The 24082-nt window shown below is 42.7% G+C and overlaps 1 protein-coding gene across 4 annotated transcripts in view; it reads right to left on the minus strand.

Annotated features, from left to right (window-relative positions):
• Positions 1–215: 215 nt before the first annotated feature.
• UBE2V2 (ubiquitin conjugating enzyme E2 V2) overlaps positions 216–24082 on the minus strand; it is a 56271-nt gene continuing 32404 nt past the window's right edge. For 3 of the 4 annotated variants that reach the window (XM_040972589.1, XM_040972588.1, XM_040972590.1), the window contains 3 exons: positions 13978–14126; positions 4894–5019; positions 216–1109 (listed from right to left, as the gene is read on the minus strand). In XM_040972589.1, coding sequence (XP_040828523.1) covers positions 963–1109; positions 4894–5019; positions 13978–14126 — 422 coding nt within the window. In that variant the 3' untranslated portion in view covers positions 216–962. Of the gene's footprint in view, positions 1110–4893; positions 5033–7616; positions 7643–13977; positions 14127–24082 lie in introns of those variants that run through there. The other variant, XM_040972591.1, reaches the window with a different exon arrangement.

Consider the following 24082-nt stretch of genomic DNA (forward strand, 5'->3'; position numbering starts at 1 on the left):
AATACTAGGATTCCTCCTTGTCCAAGAAGCAGTTAAACAAATCAGTTAATTTGTTCTATGAAACATTCTGCAAATTTCAAATCACAAGAAGTATACAAAATAGAATTATACTAAAAGGTGCTTACAGATGAAACATTACAGTAATTCAAATTTTTGCTACCTTGACTAGGTACTATATATAAACTATACCAACATAATAGAAATGGCACAGTCTCTGAGGACACGTTCCACATTTTATTTACATTTTAGGACTAATTTTAATCTCAAAATCACATATCCATACACCTATTTTCTTTTTTGTTGACTTCACTTAAACTTAAATGCATGGTTTGTTAAACAAAGACTGTAAACAAATATTTACCATGTCTGTTACATGTAACACACAGGAACAGCTTTTAGCAGAAATTTATCGGCCACTCCCCGACATTTTTTTTAATTATAAATACAGGTATCAAAACAATCCTGAACATATTTTTATACTACTAGTAGTCAGCACCCACACCGCTTCAAAATTTAACACAATTTGTGACAATATTCACTGTACCTGCTACTTAAACAATTTCCACTGCAGCTTTCACTAAGCAAGATGGATAAAGCATGCCATGTCTGTTTGTCCTTCTTGGGATTTTTACTTTTCAGAAACACCTGTTTCCACTGCCATTTGACACGTCTCGCCATGCTTGCACCTTGTAAACCCGAATCCTACTTGGAGCACTCCAGGTCTATGTTTAAATGACAGTGCTTCAACAAGAGAAAGAAAAATTGTGCTGCATTTTTCCTCCTGTTACCTGAAAACATAATGGGTGTACATATATTAAATATATTCTTACAAATGTCCGGGTCACGTATACCAGCTGGAATTCTTTACTGAATGTGTGGGTATTTTGCATTGTGATATTTAATCAAGACATTAATATGAGTAGAAGGTTGTTGATTTAAGACAAGTTTGAGATCCACTAAAATTAATTGTTGTATGTTTGTCCTTCTGGTGGCTGTGGAAGCTTCATATTTTCTTTGGACATCATTAGACGTCTTAGCTCCTGAAGTACAACTTTAATGCTATATGAATTTTGCCATTTTGCTAATACTGGTATGCTTCGCGCATCCACCTGAAATGAAAAGAAAAAGAGCACAATCAACTATCAAGTTTAAAAGGACCGGGGACTGGGCCTGGGATGGTGGCCTAGTAGCAAAATCCTCACCTTGCAACCACCAGAATCCCATATGGGCACCGGTTCTAATCCCAGCTGCTCCACTTCCCATTTAGCTCCCTGCTTGTTGCCTTGGAAAGCATCAGAAGACAGCCCAAGCCTTGGAACGTTGCACCCACTTGGGAGACCTGGAAGAAGCTTTTGTCTCCTGGCTTAGGACTGGCTCAGATGAGGCCATTGCAGCCACTTAGGCAATGAACTAGCAGATGAAGATCTTTCTCTCTGTATTTTCCTCCCTGTAAACTTAAGTCTAAGTTTTAAAAAATAAGTACTAGGCACCAACTCTTGTACACATCCTTTTCTAAATATGTTTTTTAAAAGTTCAGAGCTTTCGGCACAATGGCCTAGTGCCTAAAGTCCTCGCCTTGAAAGCGCCAGGATCCCATATGGGCGCCAGTTCTAATCCCAGCTGCTCCACTTCCCATCCAGCTCCCAGCGTGTGGCCTGGGAAAGCAGTCAAGGATAGTTCTTTTAAAAGCCTTGGGACCTGGGCCCAGCGCGGTGGCGCAAGTGGTTAAAGGTCCTCGCCTTGCACGCCCGGGATCCCATATGGGCGCCGGTTCTAATCCCTGCAGCCCCGCTTCCCTTCCAGCTCCCTGCCTGTGGCCTGGGAAAGCAGTCGAGGACAGCCCAAAGCTTTGGTACCCTGCACCCGCGTGGGAGACCTGGAAAAGGCTCCTGGCTTCGGATCGGCATAGTATCGTCGACCCGTTGTGCTCACTTGGGGAGTGAATCATCGGACGGAAGATCTTCCTCTCTGTCTCTCCTCTCTGTATATCCGCCTTTCCAATAAAAAAATAATAAAAATAAATCTTAAAAAAAAAAAGCCTTGGGACCCTGCACCCACATGGGAGACCCAAAAGAAGTTCCTGACTCCTGCCTTCTGATCGGCGCAGCACTGGTCGTTGTACTCTCTTGGGGAGTGAACCATCGGACGGAAGATCTTCCTCTCTGTCTTTCCTCCTCTCTGTATATCTGACTTTGCAATAAAAATAAATAAATCTTTAAAAAAAATTCAGAGCTTTGCTCTATATTCAAAAAAGTATACTACAAAATCAGATTGAGAATTAATATGGTATTTTAGGGAAAATATTCCTTCCTTGGCAGATACATTCCTAAAAATATGGATCTCTTTTTATTTTTCTACATTTAGCAATAAAGATTGGGTAGACTTTATCAGAAAAACATTATATTAAATAATCCCTTGGCAAAAACATTTGCTAATTCTTTCTTGATAAATCAAGGTTGAAAATGTTCTTTCCATTTCTACGACCACCATCCAAATTCCAGGCAGCTATCTCACACTGACACGTAGGGGAGCTTGCTGCCTGATCTCTACCTTCAGATTTATTTATTTTAAAGGCAGAATTCCAGAGACAGGGAGGAAGAGACAAAGAGTTCTTCTAGTCATTAATTCACTACCACCATCACCCCAAATGGCTTCAATACCCAGAACTGAGCAAGTCAGAAGCCAGCAGCTTCTTCCAAGTTTCCTATGTGGGTACAAGGACACAAGCACTTGGGCCATCCTCTGCTGCTTTCCAAGGCACATTAGCAAGGAGCTGGACTGGAAATAAAACAGCTAGGATCCAAACAGGTGCTCTTACAGAATGGCAGTACCAAAGATGGCAGGGAGCTTCACCAGAAAAGCCACAGCACCAGCCGCATCCCAGAGGAACTTCTACCATAAGTTTAAGAGAAATTCAATGTAAAAAAAAAAGTCAGTCAACCTAAAGTGTCATATTAATAAAGAACCACCCATGATTATTGCGATATATGCCTCCAAAAAGCACTTGTCAAAAATCCAGTTAACTTTTCACAATATTAACTCTCAACAAATCAGGAACATTAATGGGAAGGAAGTTCCTCAACTAATCAGAAGACATGCAGTGCTTAACATCACTCTTTTTGAAAAGATTGTTTTAATTTACTTACTAGACAGAGACAAACAAAAAGAGAACCCCCAACTGCTGATTTACTCCCCAAATGCTCACATTTCAGGGTAAAACAGGAAGAAGAGAATTCAATCCAGGTCTCCCCTGTGAGTGGCAGGAGCCCAATCACTTGACTCATCACCACTGCCTGCCAAAGTCTGCATCAGCAAAAAGTTGGAGTCAGAGATGGGAGGAAGGTATCAAACCCAGCTCTCAGACATGGGGCTCAGGCATCTTCACTGCTAGGCCAAATATGCACGCTATCACTATGGCAAATCTGTTCTGATATTAGACTAGGGTAATGGATTCACAATCCTGTAACTATTAAAAATTAATACTACAAATAGAAAAGCAAATGGAGCGATACTTCTCTTACTACTTAATAAGGAAACATTATAATGTTAAGATGTATTTAAAATGCTTCCTCTAAAGCCTTAAGTCAGAGGAGGAACAACCCCCTTGCTTAATCTAAACAGGCTGCACAACAGAACAGCTTTACAACAAGTGCAGGGAATGCTGAGCCAGCTGCCAAAGCAGAAGCAAACACCTGCAATGTAAATGGCAGTCAAGCAAACACGAGTGGAACACCAACAGAGTACACAACAAAGTCTAGAGCTGAAAGAAACGAACAAAGAGGAGGACATAAAAACACGAGAAAGAACAATGTCAGAAAAAAAATCTTTACCTTATCAGATTATAATATACAGAACCTAAAAAACTTGAGACCTCACAGCATAAACAGCAGCAATTTATGCGTCACTTTGCTAACCACCACCAAAAAATAATTTTTTCTAGCTGTATTAGATATATAAACAAAATTTAGGTCCCAGAGCAATAGCATAGCAGCTACAGTCCTCGTCTTAAACACATCGGGATCCCATATGGACACCAGTTCTAACCCCAGCGGCCCCGCTTTCCATCCAGCTCCCTGCTTGGCCTGGGAAAGCAGCAAAGGATGGTTCAAGTGCCTAGACCCTTGCACCCACGTAGGAGACCTGGGAAAAGCTCCTGGCTCTCAGCTTCAGGTCAGCTCAGGTCCAGCCGTTGCAGCCAGCTGGGAACAAGTCAGCATACAGAAATCTCTGTTTCTCCTTTTCTTTTATTCCGTCTTCTAAATAAAAATAAACAAGCTTTTTTTTTCATATTTATTTTCACTAGAAAGGCAGACTCACAGAGAAAGAGAAAAAGATATTATACCCAGTGGTTCACTGCTCGAATGGCCACAACAACCCGAGCCGAGCCAATCCAAAGCCAGGAGCATCTTTCAGGTCACCCATGTGAGTGCAGGGTCCCAAAGCTACGAGCTGTCCTCAACTGCTCTCCCAGGCCACAAACAGGGAGCCAGATGGAAAGTGGAGCAGCCAAGACATGAACCCATGCCCTGCAAGGCAGAGAGTTAGCCAGTTTAGCCATTGCAATGGCCCCACAAATAAAATCTTTTTTTAAAACAATACTGAAGCTTGTGTGATGACTCAATTGGCTAGTCCTCCACCTAAAAACACAGCATCCCATGTGGGCCCGTTCCAACCAGTGAGTTAAAGATCTTCACTCCTCTCAGTAATCTGCCTTTTCAATAAAAATAAATCCTTTAAAATAAATAAAATGAAGAAAAATTTCTTTAGACTTTTAAACAAGAATGTTTTTGAAAAACCAAAAGGACGCTTTTATGAAAAGATAACAAATGCTTTAACACTCTCTTGACAATATTTTACTTATTATGTAAGAATGCAATAATTACTTTAACTTACCATTCCACTGGAATTATTTATCCCATTCATATTAATTTTTGTAACGAATCTAACTGATGGAGGAGCTTCTGGGTATTTAGGTCCACATTCTACTTTCAGGCTATATATCCTGTTCTCATAGTTCGTCTGGAAGGCAAAAGAAAGGCAAATCAAAATTATAATATTTAAAATAGCAATGCCCAAATGATAATAAAGGAAAATACAGCTGACTATACTTAACAGGACAGTGTTTATGATTAAGAACTTAGTTTTTCATATTCAAATCTGCTTGACTTAGATGATTAGAAAAAAAAATGTAGCAAGCACACTAAAATGTACAGATTCCACAAAATTAAAATAACTCTAAAAAGTAACAATTCTACAAAATAATATAAGAATTTGCTTTTCGCAGTACAAACAATACCTATGCTGAATTTGCAGAAAAAGAAAACCTAAATTTAGATTTTCAATAAAAACTTACATTGCAGGAGAAGAGACCTCTTGACACCTGTTTCTCAGGATAGCCTGTTTATTCCCATTGTCCCAGCACTAATAACAATGCCGTTTTCCATTCTCAAAAAGATCCCATTGGGTAATAAATTCATGACCACCTACATACACAATCTTCAGTAACTTACAGCCAAAAGAAAATGTCACATCATCCCTTTTAATTCATTATGTCACTCCCAGTAGTTACACTTAATATTACTTAACTTCATGGTTCATTAAATCGTCTTATCTGAATGCAGAAATATAGCAGCAAGCCGAATGTTTACACACCATTTAAAAGTAGTTTCTCAATAACAAAGTTTAATTAACATCACCACCTCATAAAACGGCCATTTTTTTATATAAATAGATGACTGACACCGGGCAGATCTCAAAAGATCAGCCTATGTTTCTTCAATCTGGATGCATATCACTTTCCAGACAACATGCATTTTAAAAAGTAACAGCATCGGGCCCGGCGGTGTGGCCCAGCGGCGAAAGTCCTCTCCTTGAACACCCTGGGATCCCATATAGGCACCGGTTCTAATCCCGGCAGCTCCACTTCCCATCCAGCTCCCTGCTTGTGGCATGGACAAGCAGTTGAGGACGGCCCAAAGCCTTGGAACCCTGCACCCGTGTGGGAGACCTGGAAGAAGTTCCTGGATCCTGGCTTTAGATCGGCATAGCATCGGCCATTGCCTCACTTGGGGAGTGAATCATCGGACGGATCTTTCTCACTGTCTCTCCTACTCTCTGTATATCTGAACTTCCAATAAAAATAAATCTTAAGAAAAAAAAAGTAACAGTATCCTCCAAACCCTCAAATTTCTGTAACATTAAAAATGTCTGAAGTATTTGGAAGCAAGCTGAGTCCAAGCACCAGCTCCTTCCTTGACTACAGTTTCCTGCTAATGTACACGCTGCTAAGCAGCAAGTAGCTCCCACATGAGAGACTCCCACCGAGTTTCGAGTTTCCGGCTTCGACCCGTCCCAGCTCCAGATGCTGACAGCATCTAGGAAGTTAGACAGCAGATGGAAGCTTTGCATGTCTAAAGAAAAAATTCCAGGAGCCAACACATTAAGCCTCCGCCTACACTGGTCAGGTTCTGCTTGTGATCTAACTCCATGCTAATGTGCCTGGGAAGGCACTGGAGGAACACCTAAGTTCTCAGGCTCCTGCACCCACATGGGAGAACCAGAGGAAGCTTCAGGCTCCTGGCTTCAGACCACCCCAGTTGCATCTATTTGGAAAGTAAACCAGTGGATGGAACATTTTCTCTCTCTCCTTTTCTCTCTTATAAATCTGCCTTTTGGAAAAAATAAATAAATAAATAAATAAATAAATAAATAAATAAATAAATCTGCCTTTCAAATAAAACTGAATCTTTTTTAAAAATTCCCTTGTGGGCCCAGTACAATAGCCCAGTAGCTAAAATCCTTGCCTTATAAGTGCCAGGATGCCATATGGGTGCCAGTTCTTACCTGGCTGCCCCACTTCCCTTCCAGTTCCCTGTCTTGTGGCCTGGGAAAGCAGTCAAGAACAGCCCAAAGCCTTGGGACCCTGTACCCGTGTGGTAGACCCCCAAGAAGCTCCTGGCTTCTAGTCAGCTCAGCTCTGACCATTGCGCCTATTTGGGGAGTGAACCAGTGGATGAAAGATCTTTCTCTCTTTCATTCTTCAAATATTTTTCTTTTTTATTTTTTTTAAGATATATTTTTATTATTTTTTTATTGGAAAGGTGGATATACAGAGAGGAGAGACAGACAGGAAGATCTTCCGTCCGATGATTCACTCCTCAAGTGAGCGTAATGGCCGATGCCATGCTGATCCGAAGCCAGGAGCCTCTTCCGGGTCTCCCAAGCGGGTGCAGGGTCCCAAAGCTTTGGGCCGTCCTCGACTGCTTTCCCAGGCCACAGGCAGGGAGCTGGAAGGGAAGCAGGGCTGCCGGGATAGAACCAGTGCCCATATGGGATCCCGGGTGTTCAAGGCGAGGACCTTAACCACTGCGCCACCGCGCCGGGCCCCTTCAAATATTTTTCAAATAAAAAAATCTTTAAAAAAAAATCCCTAACATATTAGGAATAAGCCTCACTCTAACCTTTCAAGTCTTTGATGAAGTTTTTCAACTCTAAAGTTTAAACTGACACCTAAGCCTTTCTGTTGTTTATTAAAAAGCAAGAGCAACAGAAAGGGGAGTTTAAACAAAAGCAACTTCAATTTTACTAAGTACTTTCCTTTTGTTTCATCATTTCATTTTTTTAAATTGACTGACTGATTCATAAGGCCGAGTTACAGAGATGAGAGAAAAAAAAAGAGACTGATCTTCCACTCACAGAATTAGTTCCCAAATGGTAGCAATAGCCTGGGTTTGAGCCAGGCTGAATCTGTGAGTGTGGAAATCCATCCATGCTCCCAGGAGGCAGGCGAGGGCCCAAGCACTCCAGCCATCTTCTGCTGCTTTCCCAGGCATATTAGCAGAGAGAAGAAGTAGAGAAGCTGGGGCTCTAACTGGCATCCATATAGGATGTCAACACTGCAAGGATCAGCGACATGGAGAGCTAAAAATGAGTACAGCACCTTCATATACACATGAGAAAACCTGAAAGAGTTCCTAGGCCTATAACAAAAAGTGCTGCTTCAGAACCAAACACACAAACAAAAACCACACAGAAATTCCAAACTGGGGTCAGCATGGTAGCACCATCATCCCATAGGGACACTGCTTCCATCCCAACTGCTCGATTTCGTAACTTCCTCCTCCTATGTTAAATCCGAATTCCAAGTAAAAATAAATAAACCTTTTATTTATTTATTTATTTTAATTTCCAGGGCTGCCGTTGTGGTACAGCAGGTAAAGCTGCCACCTGTAACGCCAACATCCCATTTGGGTGGTGGACTGTGTTCCAGGTACTCCACTGCTAATCAAGTTCCCAAATCACAACATGGGTAAATCAGCAGAAGGTGTTCCTACTGTCTGAGTCCCCGGCCTCTGTGGGAGACCCAGATGAAGCTCCTGGTTCCTGGTTTCAGCCTAGCCCAGCGCTGACCACTGCAGCCATCTGGACAGTGAACCAGCAACAGAAAGATCTTTCTACATCTCTGTAAATGCCCTTCAAGACACATCTTACAAGAAAAAAAAAATCTGCTAATCATAAATCAAGTTAATAGCACTGGAATAACACATAAAATTAGAGATCTTCTTAATGTACAAAAAAAAATTTGAATAAAAATGTTAAGGCAGTTGTTCTCCTAGTGTCCTAGATGGTTTTGGATACTCAGAGGTAGAGACGAAATTGCTGTAAGAATCACATCTTCTAAGGAGAAAGTAAATGGGATAGAATCCTATAATGGCAACTAAGTCAGCTCTGCCAAGAACTTACAGGAAATAACTTTAGTGGGTGACAAGCAACACCACCCCCTACCTATTTCTAGTCCCAAAAGATGGGGATCCCAACACTCTACCCCAAAATATAACACCTTCACATCTGAGTAAACAGCAGAAGAAGCAAGCTGACTCTCAACCTTTCCCTGGTCCCTTCCTTACTGAAACAGGCTCTAACAGCAGCTGAGCTTCCCTGAAATTGCCATGAGAACCCATGTAAAGGTGTCCTCTTGACACGCAGTAACAGAGCAGGCTTTCACTATAGAGGCCTTATGTGTCTGCCTGCTTTATTACAACACATCACACCACCTTTGTCCAATCACACTTCTGCGTGACTGTCACTTCATCAATCGTGGAACATACAAGCTTCCTTATTTGACTCATTTCTGAAGGCAGCCCTGTTACACATAACCCAGTCTATTCTTTTGTTGATCTGTCTTATATCATAGGTGCCTCGCCCATAAACCTTGCAATGCATGAGGCAAAGATAATATGCTTTCTTTCCAGGGGCCACAGCAGCATCTTATCTGTGTGACATCAGTCCCACAAGCAAGGAAACAGGAGCTGTTGAGAAGCAACCCTTGTCCCCTCATTTGGCATCAGGTCATGAACGGTCCTACGGTTCAGGGCTTGGAGAACCCTGCTGGGCACCTGGGATCTGCACTATGTGTGAGTCATCTGAGACGCCACAAAGGAACTCATGTATAAGCTGCAAGCATTCTCAAGGGGCTTTATGTCTAATGAAGGCCATGCCTGGAAAAAAACCTAATCTAAATAACTTCAGATCATAGGCTATCAATTGCTGACTATAAACTATTCAAACTATTCACCAAGTAAGAATATTTACGTTATACACACTTTTTTCCTTATCAGACAATGACAAAAAGTTCAAAGGCAGTGAAAATAAACAAAGGAGATGAATTTCAACCATCAATATTACATTTCTTTCTCAAATCTCTTATGGAAAAAACAGTAAAGGAAAGAGGAAGAAACTGCTAATTTAGAGGTGTGCACAAATTTTGCAAAGGAATACACTCCCCCCTAAAAAAAAGCAACATGCACTAATCCATTATTTAAAATGAACACTCAGGCCAACATCATGATACAGTACGTTAGGCTACAGCCTAAGACACCACGGCTAGTCCACTTTCGATCCAGTTCCTTGCTAACATGCCTGAGAAAGCAGCAGAAGACGGGAACAGCACTGTGGGGTAGTGAGATAAGCCACTGTCTGCGATGCCTGCATCCCACATGAACATTGGTTTGAGCTGCAGCTGACAATATGGCTCCCTGTAACTGTGCCTGGAAAGGCAACGGAGAATGGCTCAAGTGCCTAGACCGTAATTTCACATGTGAGACCAGCAGGAAACTTTTAAGATTCAGCTAGGGACTGACCCAGCGTGGCTACAGTCACCTGGGAAGCAAACCAGCAGATGGCCTTTGCAATATATAAAACAGCGGCCATCGCTGTGGCGAGATGGGCCTCCGCCTGCAGTGCTCGCATCCCTTAAGGTGCAAGTTGCATCGGATCTGGCTTTCCTAATGTGCCTAGGAAAGCAGCAGAAAATAGCCCAGATCCTTGGGCCCCTACACTCACATGGCAGACCCACAAGCTTCAGATTCCTGGCTTCAGACCAGTCCAGCTCCAGCCAACGTGGCCATCTGGGAGTGAAACAGTAGACAGAATATCTGTGTGTGTCTCTCTTTGTAAATCTGCTTTTCAAATTAAAATAAATAAATCTTTAAAAATAAATAGGGTCCAGTGCCATGGCCTAGCAGCTAGAGTCCTCACACCTTGAACGTACCAGGATCCCATATGGGCGCTGGTTCTACTCCGAGCAGCTCCACTTCCCTTCCAGCTCCCTGCTTGTGGCCTGGAAAAGCAGTCAAGGACGGCCCTTTTAAAAGCCTTGGGACCCTGCACCCATGTGGGAGACCTTGAGGAGCTCCGAGCTCCTGGCTCTTGGCACAGCACCAGTCGTTGCGCTTACTTGGGGAGTGAACCATCAGACAGAAGATCTTCCTCTGTCTCTCCTCCTCTCTGTATATCTGACTTTGTAATGAAAATAAATCTTAAGAAAATAAAAAAATAAATAAAATCTTTTAAAAAGAAGATGGCCCAACCGCCAGAGATCCTGCCATGGAAAAGGGAGGTATGAAAGGAGTTCTGGGATCCTGGCTTCAAGGCGGTACAGTGCTGACTGCTACAGCCATTTGGGGCGTGAACCAGCAGATGGGAGATCTTTTGTGTCTTTTCCCCTCTCTCCATAACTCTGCCTTTCAAATGAATAAGTCTTTTTGCAAAGGAAAGAAATAGTGCTTGATTTCCTTTTTCTTTTGTAATAATTAAGAGAAAGCCTAAACTCAGTACCCAACAGCTAAACAACTGAAATGTTCTCAGCATAGGGCATTGCAATCTGAATGCAAAGTTAGGATTTAAAAAAGAAAAGAACCTTTCTGAGACCAACAATACTGTGGGATAGCTGGGCACATCGCAGCTCCTCTGCTTCTGATCCAGGTCCCTGCTAATGTTCCTGGCAAAAGAGTGGAAGAAGGCCCAAAAGCCTGAGCTCCTATGCCTTCGTGGAAACCTGATTTAAGATATTGATTCCCCAGCATTAGACAACAGCAAAACTACAAAGGCATATGGGGGAATCAGGAGTGATCCTAACAACCTCTTAACAGGATGTCATATGCATAGGGCGGGGGGAGGCCCCCCGAATGGAGCAGGCGGACAGGAGGAGGCTTGTATCCCAACCCTAAAGACTATCAGAACCTCATCAAGGACTATCAGTACAAGCACTAAGGACTACATGGGGAAATGGAGTGTCTTCAGAGTCCAAGAACTCTGAGGTCACCCACCCGCATCTGGATCCACCACATGGGATGGAAGAAGCCCAAATCTTGCCTTGCAGGATCCAAGGTCATCGGAACGACAACCAGGAGCCCTGAGTGGTCCGCAGAAACAGAACAGAAAACTTTCTTTGGAACTAGGGAGAGGAGCCTTCTCTGGTCCTTGCCTGGTTCCGACTTTGGGTCCCTACCCTCTCTGGCAATGACCATCAGGATAGCTCCAGAAACTCCTCAACTAACAAACAAAAAAATTAAAAAAAAAAAAAACTAAAATAGATGGACAGAGAATAACAAGGAAAGCTTGGAATCAGACAGAAAACGGTTGGCGTGGATGCATTTACACCTCACTGGGTGGGACACAAAGATTAGTTACTCCTCACTAGGGTATTGAAGATTTCTCTGCACACCCCTCCTAAAACTGTTCACCTAAACTGTTGACATATGTCTTGTTAGAGTTATAGAGTTAGACTACCCGAAAGATAGCCAGGTTCAGCAAAATTGTGCTTCAACGCTATAAACTGCTAAATACTAAAATTAAAATAGACACAAGACAGCTGAATAGTTATCTATAGCCATTTTAAGGTGTATAAAACCCGGTTGTATATAAACTGATAATTGAAATGTCAATGAAGAACTCACAGGATGTGGTTCAGAACTTGCATTCCTTTTTTTTTCTTTTACCATATTGGTTACTCAATATCATGTCAATTAATTCCATAACATTTTAAATTGTTACTGATGTAATGTCGGGGCTTTTAATTGAGCAGGATGATACTCTGCCGGCTCTAGCTTCAAACCAGAGATGGTCTCCCCAAGAAACCATTGAACTTATCTGGACAATAAGATGCTGGACTTCATGCTTTGTAGATGCTTGCAATGAAAGAATCTCAACTGAATTTGAACTGTGGTAATACAACAGGGTGGAGGAATCCACCATGGGGGGAGGGCGGTGCTGTTGGAGATGGGTGGGGGGAATCCCAGTGCCTATAAAACCGTGTCACATAATGCAATGTAATCAATAATTAAAATCTTGATTCCCGGCTTTGGCCTGGGAAGTGACCCAATGATGGAAGATCTAACTACCTCTGTATCTCTTCTCTCCTCTCTCCATAATTCTGCCTTTCAAAAAATTAATTTTTTAGGAGACAAATTTTATAAAAATTAAAAAATTAAGGAAAAAGCAAACAACGAGAAATAAACAACGAATACAAACAAAGGATAGGAGAGGGAAAAAACCCTCTGGGGCACGCACTGTGGTCTAAAGGATAAAGCCATTACGATATCAGCAACCCATACGGCAATCATTCCAGCTGCTCCACTTCCAATCCAGCTCTTTATTAACGGCTTGGGAGAGGAAGCTGAAGATGGCCCAAGTGTTTGTGCCGCTGCTTCCCACATGGGAAACCCAAGGGAAGTTCCTGGCTTCCACCCGGGACAGCCCAGTGACTGTATGTGACCATCTGGGGAATGAACCCGCATGCATGCATGCATGCATCCATCTCTCTCTCTCTCTCTCTCTCTCTCTCTCTCTCTCTGCCTCTCTCTTTTACTCTTTCAAATAAAGAAATCAAACAAAACTTCAAACTGGTATTCTTACCAGTAAATCAAAATCATTACATATCACACATTTCAAAGACTCACTGTAGGAATAGGGACCTTTAAAGCAGACATGCAATGTAGGAAAAAGCTACCCACTCTAAAAAGAAATGTTTTAGCAAAATTAAAACTCCATAAATCTATAAAGACCTAAAAATAGCATACAAAAGGCCAGGTGCCAACAGTTAACACTAGAAAACATCAAGAATCATAGATTTTGTTTTTTAAGAGGAAAAAAACCGAGGCCTGTAGCGTTTCACGGTATGTGAAATATTAGAACAGCAACACGCACTCAGTACAAACCAAGTGAGAAGGCCTCGGCACACGGAAGGGTCAGTAACATCCAGGGCATGACTGCTCTTCACAAATAACCCCTCCTGGTCCTCACCGTTTTTCCTCTCTATCTGGAATGTTTTCCTTCCCTATTACTACTTTCTGAAATACTATCAGTGAGTCCTTTAAGCCTTATTTCAAATGCAATTTCCTCCACTGTTCAGCTTTTCTCAGCTAGAAGAAACATATTCTAAAAGCCTGTGGTGAACTCAGTCATTCTGTATTAAATTTTTTCCTCCTCTACTAGACCACAAGCACCTTAATGGATAAGGCCATTTCTAACTCCCCCATTCCCCCAACACCTCCAACCTCCAGATAGTTACACCCTGCACACAGGAAGCATCTCTATTTCAAGTAAAAGCTGCATTTATTTTAATGTAAGTAGTATAAAACTAAATGTTTAAAGTAATAACATACAATAATAGAAAGATATGTAATTCACAGCACTGACCCTTGGTGGCCCAATAATCATGCCTGTCCACCTTGTGAGTGTCATGTCTTCGTCGTCTTCGAGGCCCCAGCTAACTGTACCATCACCTACTCCTTTCTGTCCTTCTTCAAGTTCTTCCAACAAGCGAAAATTACGAGGAACTTTAACTCCTATACAAAAGAACATCAACATGAATGTTAGAAACTCATAATTGTAACAGGGGCATAGGTTAAATTCAGTTCTCCAAATCAACCCTTAGAAATTTTCCTCAAAGAGAAAACTTCCACTAAAAAGCATTCTTTCCTAGAAAATGCTACATCTAATCACCCTCAAAATAAAAACACCGCACAAAGAACTAATTCAAGCATGAACAGCAGTACAGGGGATGTATGTAAATTCCCAATTAACATTAAACTGATATAAATCAACCATAAGAAAATTGTCTTTTCTACAAGGAGGTTTCTATTTGTGAAGGTCAGAAATAAATAGGCGTGGGGCCACCCTATGGCACCATGGGCAAGATTATTAATCAGAAGGGTCAGTGAAGTGGCTGAGAAGGCTAATCCTCCGCTTGTGGTGCCACACAAGTTCATACGGCAGTGACTCCACTTCCCATCCATCATGGCCTGGGAAACAGCAGAGGATAGTTCAAGTCCCTGGGACACTGGCCCCACATTTGAGACCAGAAGAAGCTCCTGGCACCTGGCTTTAGACCAGCTAAGCTTTGTCAGTCATTTGGGGAGCAGAGCAGCAGACAGAAAATTTCTCTATGTTATCTCCTTCTCTTTATGCAAAATTAGCCTTTCAAATAAAAAATAAACATAATAAAAATTTTAAAAATCCTGTATCAGAGCAGCAGTTCAAGGGCCAGCAGCTCCACTCCAATCCAGCTCCCTGCTAATACACCTGGCAAGACATCACAAGATGATGCGAGTGCCTGAGCCCCAGGCACCCACGCGGAAGACCCGGATGGAGATACAGGTTCCTGGATTCCTCCTGGTCCAGCTCTGGCATTGAAGGATTTAGGGAAGTAAATCAATGAATAGAAAACCATCCGCTTCCCTGATCTAAATAAACAAAAAAGGGGGAAAAAAAAAAAGGACAATGACCAGAAGTTTTATGGAAACTAAATTTCATTAATATACACTGTCATGATTTTTAAAGAGTACAATTATGTTCCACCTTACAAAAGGCACCAAAAATACTGTTCCCTAGAATGCTAGAGTGAACCCATGTGCATCATTTGTGCTATTTTTACTATCAGGGCTCCTGTCTCTAGCCAACAGCATCTACCTGGCCACACACCATCTTAACTTACCCATCCCTGAAGCAATTAGTTGATTTAGGAGCAAATACTGGGCCCAGCATAGTGGCCTAGTGACTTAAGTCCTCGCCTCGAACACGCCGAGAGATTCCATATGGGTGCCAGTTCTAATCCCAGCGGCTCCATTTCCCTTACTGTTTCCTGTTTGTGGCCTGGGAAAGCAGTCAAGGATGGCCCAAAAACCTTTGGACCCTGCACCCATGTGGGAGACCTGGAAGAAGTTCCTGGCTCCTGGCTTCAGATTGGTGCAGCACTGGCAGTTGCGCTCATTTGGGGAGTGAATCAACAGACAGAAGACCTTCCTCTCTGTCTCTTCTCTATGTGTGTCTGACTTTCCAATAAAAAAAATAAATAAACCTTTAAAAAAAAAAAAAGAGCAAATACTATCACATTCTTTTTTTTTAAAGATTTATTTTTATTGAAAAGTCAGATACACAGAGAGGAGCAGAGACAGAGAGGAAGATCTTCCTTCTGCTGATTCACTCCCCAAGCAGCCACAACAGTCAGAGCTTACTCGATCTGAAGCCAGGAGCCAGGAGATTCTACCAGATCTCCCTTTAGGCTGTCCTGCACTGCTTTCCCATGCTACATGCAGGGAGCTGGATGAGAAACAGAGCAGCCAGGGTACAAATCGGCACCCATTTGAGATCCTGATGCATGCAAACCTAGGGCTTTACCGACTAGGCTACCACAATGGGCCCCTATAAAACAATCTTTAGAGATATATATTTTTTTACTTGGAAAGTCAGAGTCAAAGGGAGAGACAGAAAGCAATACCTCATTCTCCAAATGGTTGCAAAGGCCAGAGCTAGGCCAGTCTAAGATGGAGAGCCAGGAGCTTCCTTCAGGTCTCCCACAAGGTTGCAGAGGCCCAAGAAACTGGGCCACCTCCTGATGCCTTCCCAGGCCATACACAGGGAACTGGATGATAAGTGGTACAGGTGGGACACAAATCAGTGTCCCAATGAGATATCATTGCAAGTGGAGGCTTAGCCTGTAATGCCACAGGAATTATTATCATTTTTTTAAGATTTACTTATTTTTATTGGAAAGATATACAGAGATATTTTTATTGGAAAGATATTTTTATTGGCAGATATACAGAGAGGAGGAGAGACAGAAAGATCTTCCGTCCGATGATTCACCCCTCCCCAAGTGACTGCAGTGGCTGCAGCTGCACTGATCCTCTGAAGCCAGGAGCCAGGAGCCTCTTCCAGATCTCCAAAGCAGGAATAGAGTCCCAAAGCTTTGGGCCGTCCTCGACTGCTTTCCCAGGCCACAGGCAGGGAGCTGGAAGGAAAGTGGGGCCGCCGGGATTAGAACTGATGGCCATATAGGATCCCGGTGCATTCAAAGCAAGGACTTTTTTATACTTTTTTTTTTAAGATTTATTTTATTTTTATTGGAAAGGCGGAGATACAGAGAGGAGAAACAGAGAGGAAGATTTTCCGTCCGATCATTCACTCCCCAAGTGAGCACAACAGCTGATCCGAAGCCAGGAGCCTTTTTCAGGTCTCCCACGCGGGTGCAGGGTCCCAAAGCTTTGGGCCGTCCTCGACTGCTTTCCCGGGCCACAGGCAGGGAGCTGGATGGGAAACGGGACTGCCGGGATTAGAACCAGTGCCCATATGAGATCCCGGGAGTGCAAGGCGAGGACCATAACCACTGCGCCACCGCTCCGGGCCCAAAGCAAGGGCTTTTAAAGCTATGCTATTATGCCAGATCTACCTATTATCTTTAAAATGCTTGGTCATCTTTGTTGTTATAAGTCCTTCCCCAGTAATAATGCCCGTATGTTTGTAGCAAATTTCTATGCCTCCTCTCTCTAATCAATTCAGCCAAGTCACCTCTATGAGCATCTAATATTACAAAGTAAACAATGTAAAATTACTGTTTCCTTTTACTTAAATGTCATATAACTGACTAACATCGTTAAACTGTTTACCATCTCTCCACTTCACATTTTGAAAATGGAGTGCTATGAGCACTAGAAGCATTGAAAGGGTGACAACAGCACCAGATCATTTATTTTCATGTGTGATATCCAAAACCAAATACATGGGTCTGGCACAATAACCTAGCAGCTAAATCCTTGTCTTGCATGCACTGGAATCCCATATGGGCACCAGTTTCTATCCCGGCTGCTCCATTTCCCTTACTGTCTCCTGTTTGTGGCCTGGGAAAGCAGCGGACCCTGCACCCACTTGAGAGACCTGGAAAGAAGTTCCTGGCTCCTGGCTTCAGATCGGCACAGCACTGGCCACTGCGCTCACATGGAAAGTGAATCATCAGATGGAAGATCTTCCTCTCTGTCTCTCCTCTCTGTATATCCACCTTTCCAATAAAAAAAAATAATAAAAATAAATCTTTAAAAAAAAAAAAAACCTCTAAAAAAAAGGAAAAAATTAAAGGTGCTGGAACAGTTTATAGATATAAAAAATAAAGGAAAATTAAGAACTCTATTCTCACAGTATATATAAAAAGCAACTCTAGGCACCTTAATATAAGAATTATACTTACATATTTGCATAAATAAATGAATAAATTTTTTAATATAGAAATATAGAGTAAAGCAGACTCAGCAAGACACCTTTATGACCATCGATTATATAAAAAGATTTCTTACATCAAAATAAGACTGCCAAACTTGACTAAAATAAACAAAACTACAGTTCAAAAGGAAAAATAAAGAGTTGCAAAAAAAAAAAATGCATGTAACACACAAAATGCTAATATCCAAGATATATGGCTTTCTTCTATAGATCAAGGAAAAGGCAAATCCAGAAATACTGGACAAATGTTAGAAATAAGGAGGTTTAGAGAAGAAAAAAATGAGTAATAAACATGAAAACAAGCTCAACCTCATCAGTAATCAGGGAAACAAAAATCTAACTAAGGGGCAGCTCAGCCAAGCCGTTGCCAGTTGGAGCACGGCTTCCATTCCACCTCTGTGACCATGTGCCAGGAAAGGCCGCAGATGATGACCCGGATGCTGGCACACCCGCCCACCCATGTGGGCAACAGGACGGAGTGCCCGTCTTCTGGCTTTGGCAGAGCCCAGACCTGAATGCTGTGGCGATGGGGGCGGAGAGGGTGAGTCAGGAAAAGATTTCTATTTCTCTCCCTTCATCATCCTTTCAAATAAATCTTCACACACACACACACACTTCATTCTAACTACCAGACTGACAAAATACTAAGTCTGCCAACTCTTAGTTTCAGGAAAGATGCTAAGAATCGATTTCGCTCACTGATTACATTAAAATAATGTGATAGAACGATCAAATTAGTCATGTTGACATAGATTCAGGCACAGGCCCAGAGAAAATGGGGCAAGTGTTCCAGAAAACGAGAGACAATCTCTGACAGGAAAAATTTAGAAATAGCCCACCAGGCACAGCATGGTGGGATCAGCGACAGGATACAGAGAGCTCCACGGAACAATCAAAGCCAGAATCCTTAGAACATGCCGATTAACAGACAGAGCATCATGTACCCATAATAAAACATTCAAGAGTCTGGTCTATAATGTGGATATGTTTACTACTTAACTGTAAAACAGTAACAAATGTAATCATAAATTTATGTTTTACCTCAATTACAAATAAGTAACAAACCAAAAGTTACATATAAGCAGAACTTTATATTATCCATAGGTTCCTACATATGCAACATACACTTTGTGGAAAAATGTTAAAGCAAATATTTCAGGGCCCAGCACAGTAGCCTAGTGGCTAAACTCCTCCCCTTGCACATGCTGGGATCCCATATGGGCGCCATTTCTAATCTGAGCATCCTGGCTTCCCATCCAGTTCCCTGCTTGTGGCCTGGGAAAGCAGCAGAGCATGGCCCAAACCTTTGGGATCGTGCACCAGTGCAGGAGACCTAGAAGAAGCTCCAGGCACCTGGCTTCAGGTCAGCTCAGCTCTGACCATTACGACCACTTGGGGAGTGAACCAGCAGATGAAAGATCTTTCTGTCTCTGTCTGTCTGTCTGTCTGTCTCTCTCTCTTTCGCCTCTTCTCTGTATATCTGCCTTTCCAATAAAAATAATAAATTTCAAAAATTTACTAAAAAAAAATTCAGCAGAGGGTCAGCCAGGCCAGGCAGGAAACAAGGACCAGGAGGGAAAAAAAATTTATAGTAATGATCACCCCCTCTGGGAAACGAGGAATGAGCCTAACAATTGGAAAACAGGATAGCTTTAAATATCCTACTGCCTACTGCCTCACCTCTGCCCTCTCGGTGGATCCCTGCTGACCCAAGCCCTCTCACGGCCTCCAGGAAAGTTAAGCTGTCCAAAGCCTGACTCCTACAGACAGCTGCCATCTGCAGTGCCACCAACTCACACTGGTGCAGGTTGACCTGTCTCCCTTCTGATCCAGCTTCCTGACAACGCTCTGGGAAAGCACTGGAAGACAGTCCAGGGTTGGGTCCCTGGCCCCAGTTGGGAGACTTAGATGAAACTTCCGGCTCCTGAATTTGGCGTGGCCCAGATCTGACGCCTGCAGTCATTTGGGGAGTGAACCTAAAGATGGAAGACTGCTTTCTTTCTCTCTCCCTCTAACTCTACTTTTAAGAAAATAATAAATCTTAGGAAAGAAATTTCTATATGATAATCGAAATGCTTCCTGAGTCAAACATCAAATACAATGTTAGCGTTGTGTCATTTAGGTTTTTTTTTTAAAAGATCTATTTATTTTTATTGGAAAGTCAGATATACAGAGGCAGTGAGAAAGATCTTCCATCCGATGATTCACTCCCCAAGTGAGCACCAACGGCTGGTGCTGTGCCAATCCGAAGCCAGGAGCCAGGAACTTCTTCCAGGTCTCCCACACAGGTGCATGGTCCCAAAGCTTTGGGCCGTCCTCGACTGCTTTCCCAGGCCACGAGCAGGAAGCTGGATGGGAAGTGGAGCTGCTGGGATATGAACCGGCGCCTATATGGGATCCTGGCGTGCTCAAGGTGAGGACTTTGGCCGCTAGGCCATGTCATTGGGCCCGTCATTTAGGTTTAAAATCACTTCTGTATCCATCACTACTCAATCAGAAGAGTTAAGAATCATTATATGCTAGCAGACTAAAGACCAAAATTTCTTTGCTATTTTTCCCAGTAAGAGGTGAAGGCTAATTTTTCCTCCCTGTTTAACTATTCTTCAGCTCATCTGGAACACTGTCCAACTAACAGACATCACTCTATCCTAATTCAAACAAAAGAGGGGAAAACCCAAGGCGAGGCGAGAAAACAGCACCTTGTATAGAGAGGGAGCTGTTTCAACAAGTTAAGCCGCCATTTCCAACACTGGCATTCCATGTCAAAATGCCAGTTACAGTTCCTAGTTACTCCACTTCCGCTCCAGCTCCCTGTTAATGTGCCTATGAAAGCAGTACAAGATGGCCAAGGACTGGGCCCCAGTCACCCACACGGGAAACCCAGCTGAAGTTCCTGACACTCGCCTGACCTAACCCTTGCTGCTGCGGCCACTTAAGGAGAGAAACTGTCGATAGAGATCTCTGTTTTCTGCAGCCCTGCTTCTCACATAAATAAATATTCTTTTAAGGAAAAAAGAAAAGCAGAGGATGCACTTCATTATGCTACTATTACTCTCCAGGTTACAACCACAACCATCCAGGCCCCCAGCCACCAGTAAAAAAGCCTTCGGAGAGCATACACCGAAGCCTGCTAGATTCTAACGTGCCTAGGGGAACTGGGCACTCCTTAAGCATTTCTACTTAGTGACTGGATTTGAGTATTAAATACTCTTCCAGCATCATTTCAGAAAAGTAAACCAAAGCAACACTCAGAAAAATACTACAATGCATAAAGGGGAAAAGTTAGATATTATTGAAGCAATTTCTTTTCCTCAGTTTAGATCAACAGAAATGGTACCACAGGAAAAGCTCCCGCAAGCACTCAGTTGACACTTGGTGAATTTATGGCAGGTGCTTACTTTTATTCTTTCCATCAACATTTACAAAACAACCTACAGCAAATATTACCGAAACTGGACACAAAACAAAGACAAGCCTTTCCTTAAGACCTGACACTCCAACGCAGACAACCCTGCAGGTAAATAGCTGCTAGCACACAGATTTTGCCTAGATACATTGCAAGTAACTCAAAATGGCCCAGGGAAAACGGCAGCTACTGAAAATTCTCCAGTAAAACAGTTAACAATGCTTACTACACAACTATCAAGGGAAACTTCCCTTACACTAAACTAGGGGGAAACTTTTTAATACAGAAAAATAAATAAATTGATAAATAAACTAGAGAGTAGGGGGAATTTAGGTGAACTACAATACACTTTGGATCCTCTATGATTTTAAACTCTAAGTAAAATTAGGGATGACACCCCCTAAAGGATGTGAGGTCTTCTGACAAAGACCACTACAGCAGTGGCACTGTTGCACTGGGAGTCCTGGAAGCCTCAGTTAACAACCACAGTCAGAAACTGTATTAAACAAAATGAGTACATATCCCCCCCCAAATTACCATTTATGAGATAAACGCTTGGAAAATTAAAAACTTCACAGTAATTACGTATTTCCTCTGAGGAAATAACCACTCATATCAGTACTGTTTAGTAAACCACACACAACTGATCATTTACATCCCGGGTGACACCAGCACGCATTATTTATGTTTTTCAGTAACATTCTAGTCACTACACCAAAAATAATTCATGGCATAACAGCAGCAGTTCCAAAGAACAAACTAATTTCAGAATGCTTGCAATCTGATTATATATAACTTATCAAATGTGAGGTTAAGTCATGCACCTGCCAAGGTGACACTCAGAATTCTGCCCCTCACGTGGTAGTCATATACACTAATCCTGGCCAAAGAGAACTCACACAACATCAACAAAGATTAGGGGCAGATGTTCACTCAACACAGCAGTTAAACACTGCCTGGAACACCCACACGCCCCAACAGAGTGCCCAGGTTCAAGACCAGCTCAGCTCTGACTCCAGCTTCTTGCTGATGCACACCTCAAGACCCAGCAGGCGAAGGCTCAAGTACATGGGGGCCCTGGGAGAGACCCCAATTAGCCAGTCTCAGATGTTTGGGAAATGATTGACAGACAGAAGATCTCTTCCTAATAAATTTTTGGAGGAGGAGGATCAGGCCTGGCACAAGTAGCAGGCTAAAGTCCTCGCCTTGAACGCCCTGGGATCTCATATGAGCACCAGTTCTAATTCCAGCAGCCCCACTTCCCATCCAGCTCCCTGCTTGTGGCCTGGGAAAGCAGTTGAGGATGGCCCAAAGCCCTAGGACCCAGCACCCATGTGGGAGACCCAGAAGAAGCCCCTGGTTCCTGGCTTTGGATCAGTTCAGCTCAGACTGTTTTGGCCACTTGGGGAGTGAATCATCAGATGGAGGATCTTCCTCTCTGTATATCTGACTTTGCAAAAAAAAAAAAAAAAAAAAAAATTCGTACAGCAGCATCATTTTCCAAGATTCTTAATTTTCTTTTTCATTTCTTCAGCAACACATTAGTCATTCAGTAGTATGTTATTTAACTTCACAACATTGTTACTTTTTTTTCTGTTGTTGATTTTGTTTTGTGCCTTTTCATTTAAGGGAATGTACAATAACTGTGTAATGGAGATATCATACCCAAAGCATGTTATTTAACTTCATGGCATTATAAATTTCTATTTTTCTTCTTGTTGATTTTGTTTTGTTTTAAAGTGAAGACAACAGAGGTCAGCACTGTGGTGCAGCAAATGAAGCCGCCACCTGCAGCACCCCACATACGTGACAACTGGAGTTCTAGTTGCTCCACTTTTTTTTTTAAAGATTTATTTTTATTACTTTTTTTTATTGGAAAGGCAGATATACAGAGAGGAGAGACAGAGAGGAAGATCTTCTGTCCGATGATTCACTCCCCAAGTGAGCGCAATGGCCGATGCTATGCCGATCCGAAGCCAGGAGCCTCTTCCGGGTCTCCCACACGGGTGCAGGGTCCCAAAGCTTTGGGCCGTCCTCGACTGCTTTCCTGGGCCACAGGCAGGGAGCTGGAAGGGAAGTGGGGCTGCCGGGATAGAACTGGCGCCCATATGGGATCCCGGGTGTTCAAGGTGAGGACCTTAACCACTGCGCCACGGCGCCGGGCCTGTTGCTCCACTTTTAATCCAGCTCCCTGTTAATGTACTCAGGAAAGCAGCTGAGGATGGTACAAGTCCTTGGGTCGCCTACCCCACATGGGGAATCCGGAGGAAACTTTGGGCTCCTGGCTTACATCTGGCCATTATACACATTTAGAAAGTGAAACAGCAGATGGAAGATACCTCCTTCCCCTCAGCTTTGTCTTTCAAAAGAAAAATAAATAAATGCATTTAAAATAAAAAAGTGAAGACCACGCAGAATGGCAGAAAATACTGCCAAATATTTGCACCTAAGTAAATTTACCTTTCAATTCCATTTTTCAGTTAATTTCCTGGCATATTCTTACATAAGGAAACTGCATTTAGACTATACAAAGAACTCGTACAATAAAAGGCCAATTAAAAATGGGCAAAGGATCGCCATTTTGCCAAAGCCTATGACCAAGCGGGAGCGGCGTTGTTGCCAACTCTTTCCTCCTCCTAAAAAACAAGCAGGCAAAAAAACAAAAAAGGGCAAAAGATGTTCTAATCCCAGCAGCCTCACTTCCCATCCAGCTCCCTGCTTGTGGGCCCGGGAAAGCAGTCAAGGATGGCCCAAAGCCTTGGGAACCTGCACCCACATGGGAGACCAGAAGAAGTTCCTGGCTCCTGGCTTCAGGTTGGCTCAGCTCCAGCTGTTGCAGCCACT

This window comes from Ochotona curzoniae, unplaced genomic scaffold, assembly GCF_017591425.1.
Source record: "Ochotona curzoniae isolate NIBS_2020 unplaced genomic scaffold, NIBS_Ocur_1.0 contig_2318, whole genome shotgun sequence".
In the NCBI taxonomy this organism is placed as follows: Eukaryota; Metazoa; Chordata; class Mammalia; order Lagomorpha; family Ochotonidae; genus Ochotona; species Ochotona curzoniae.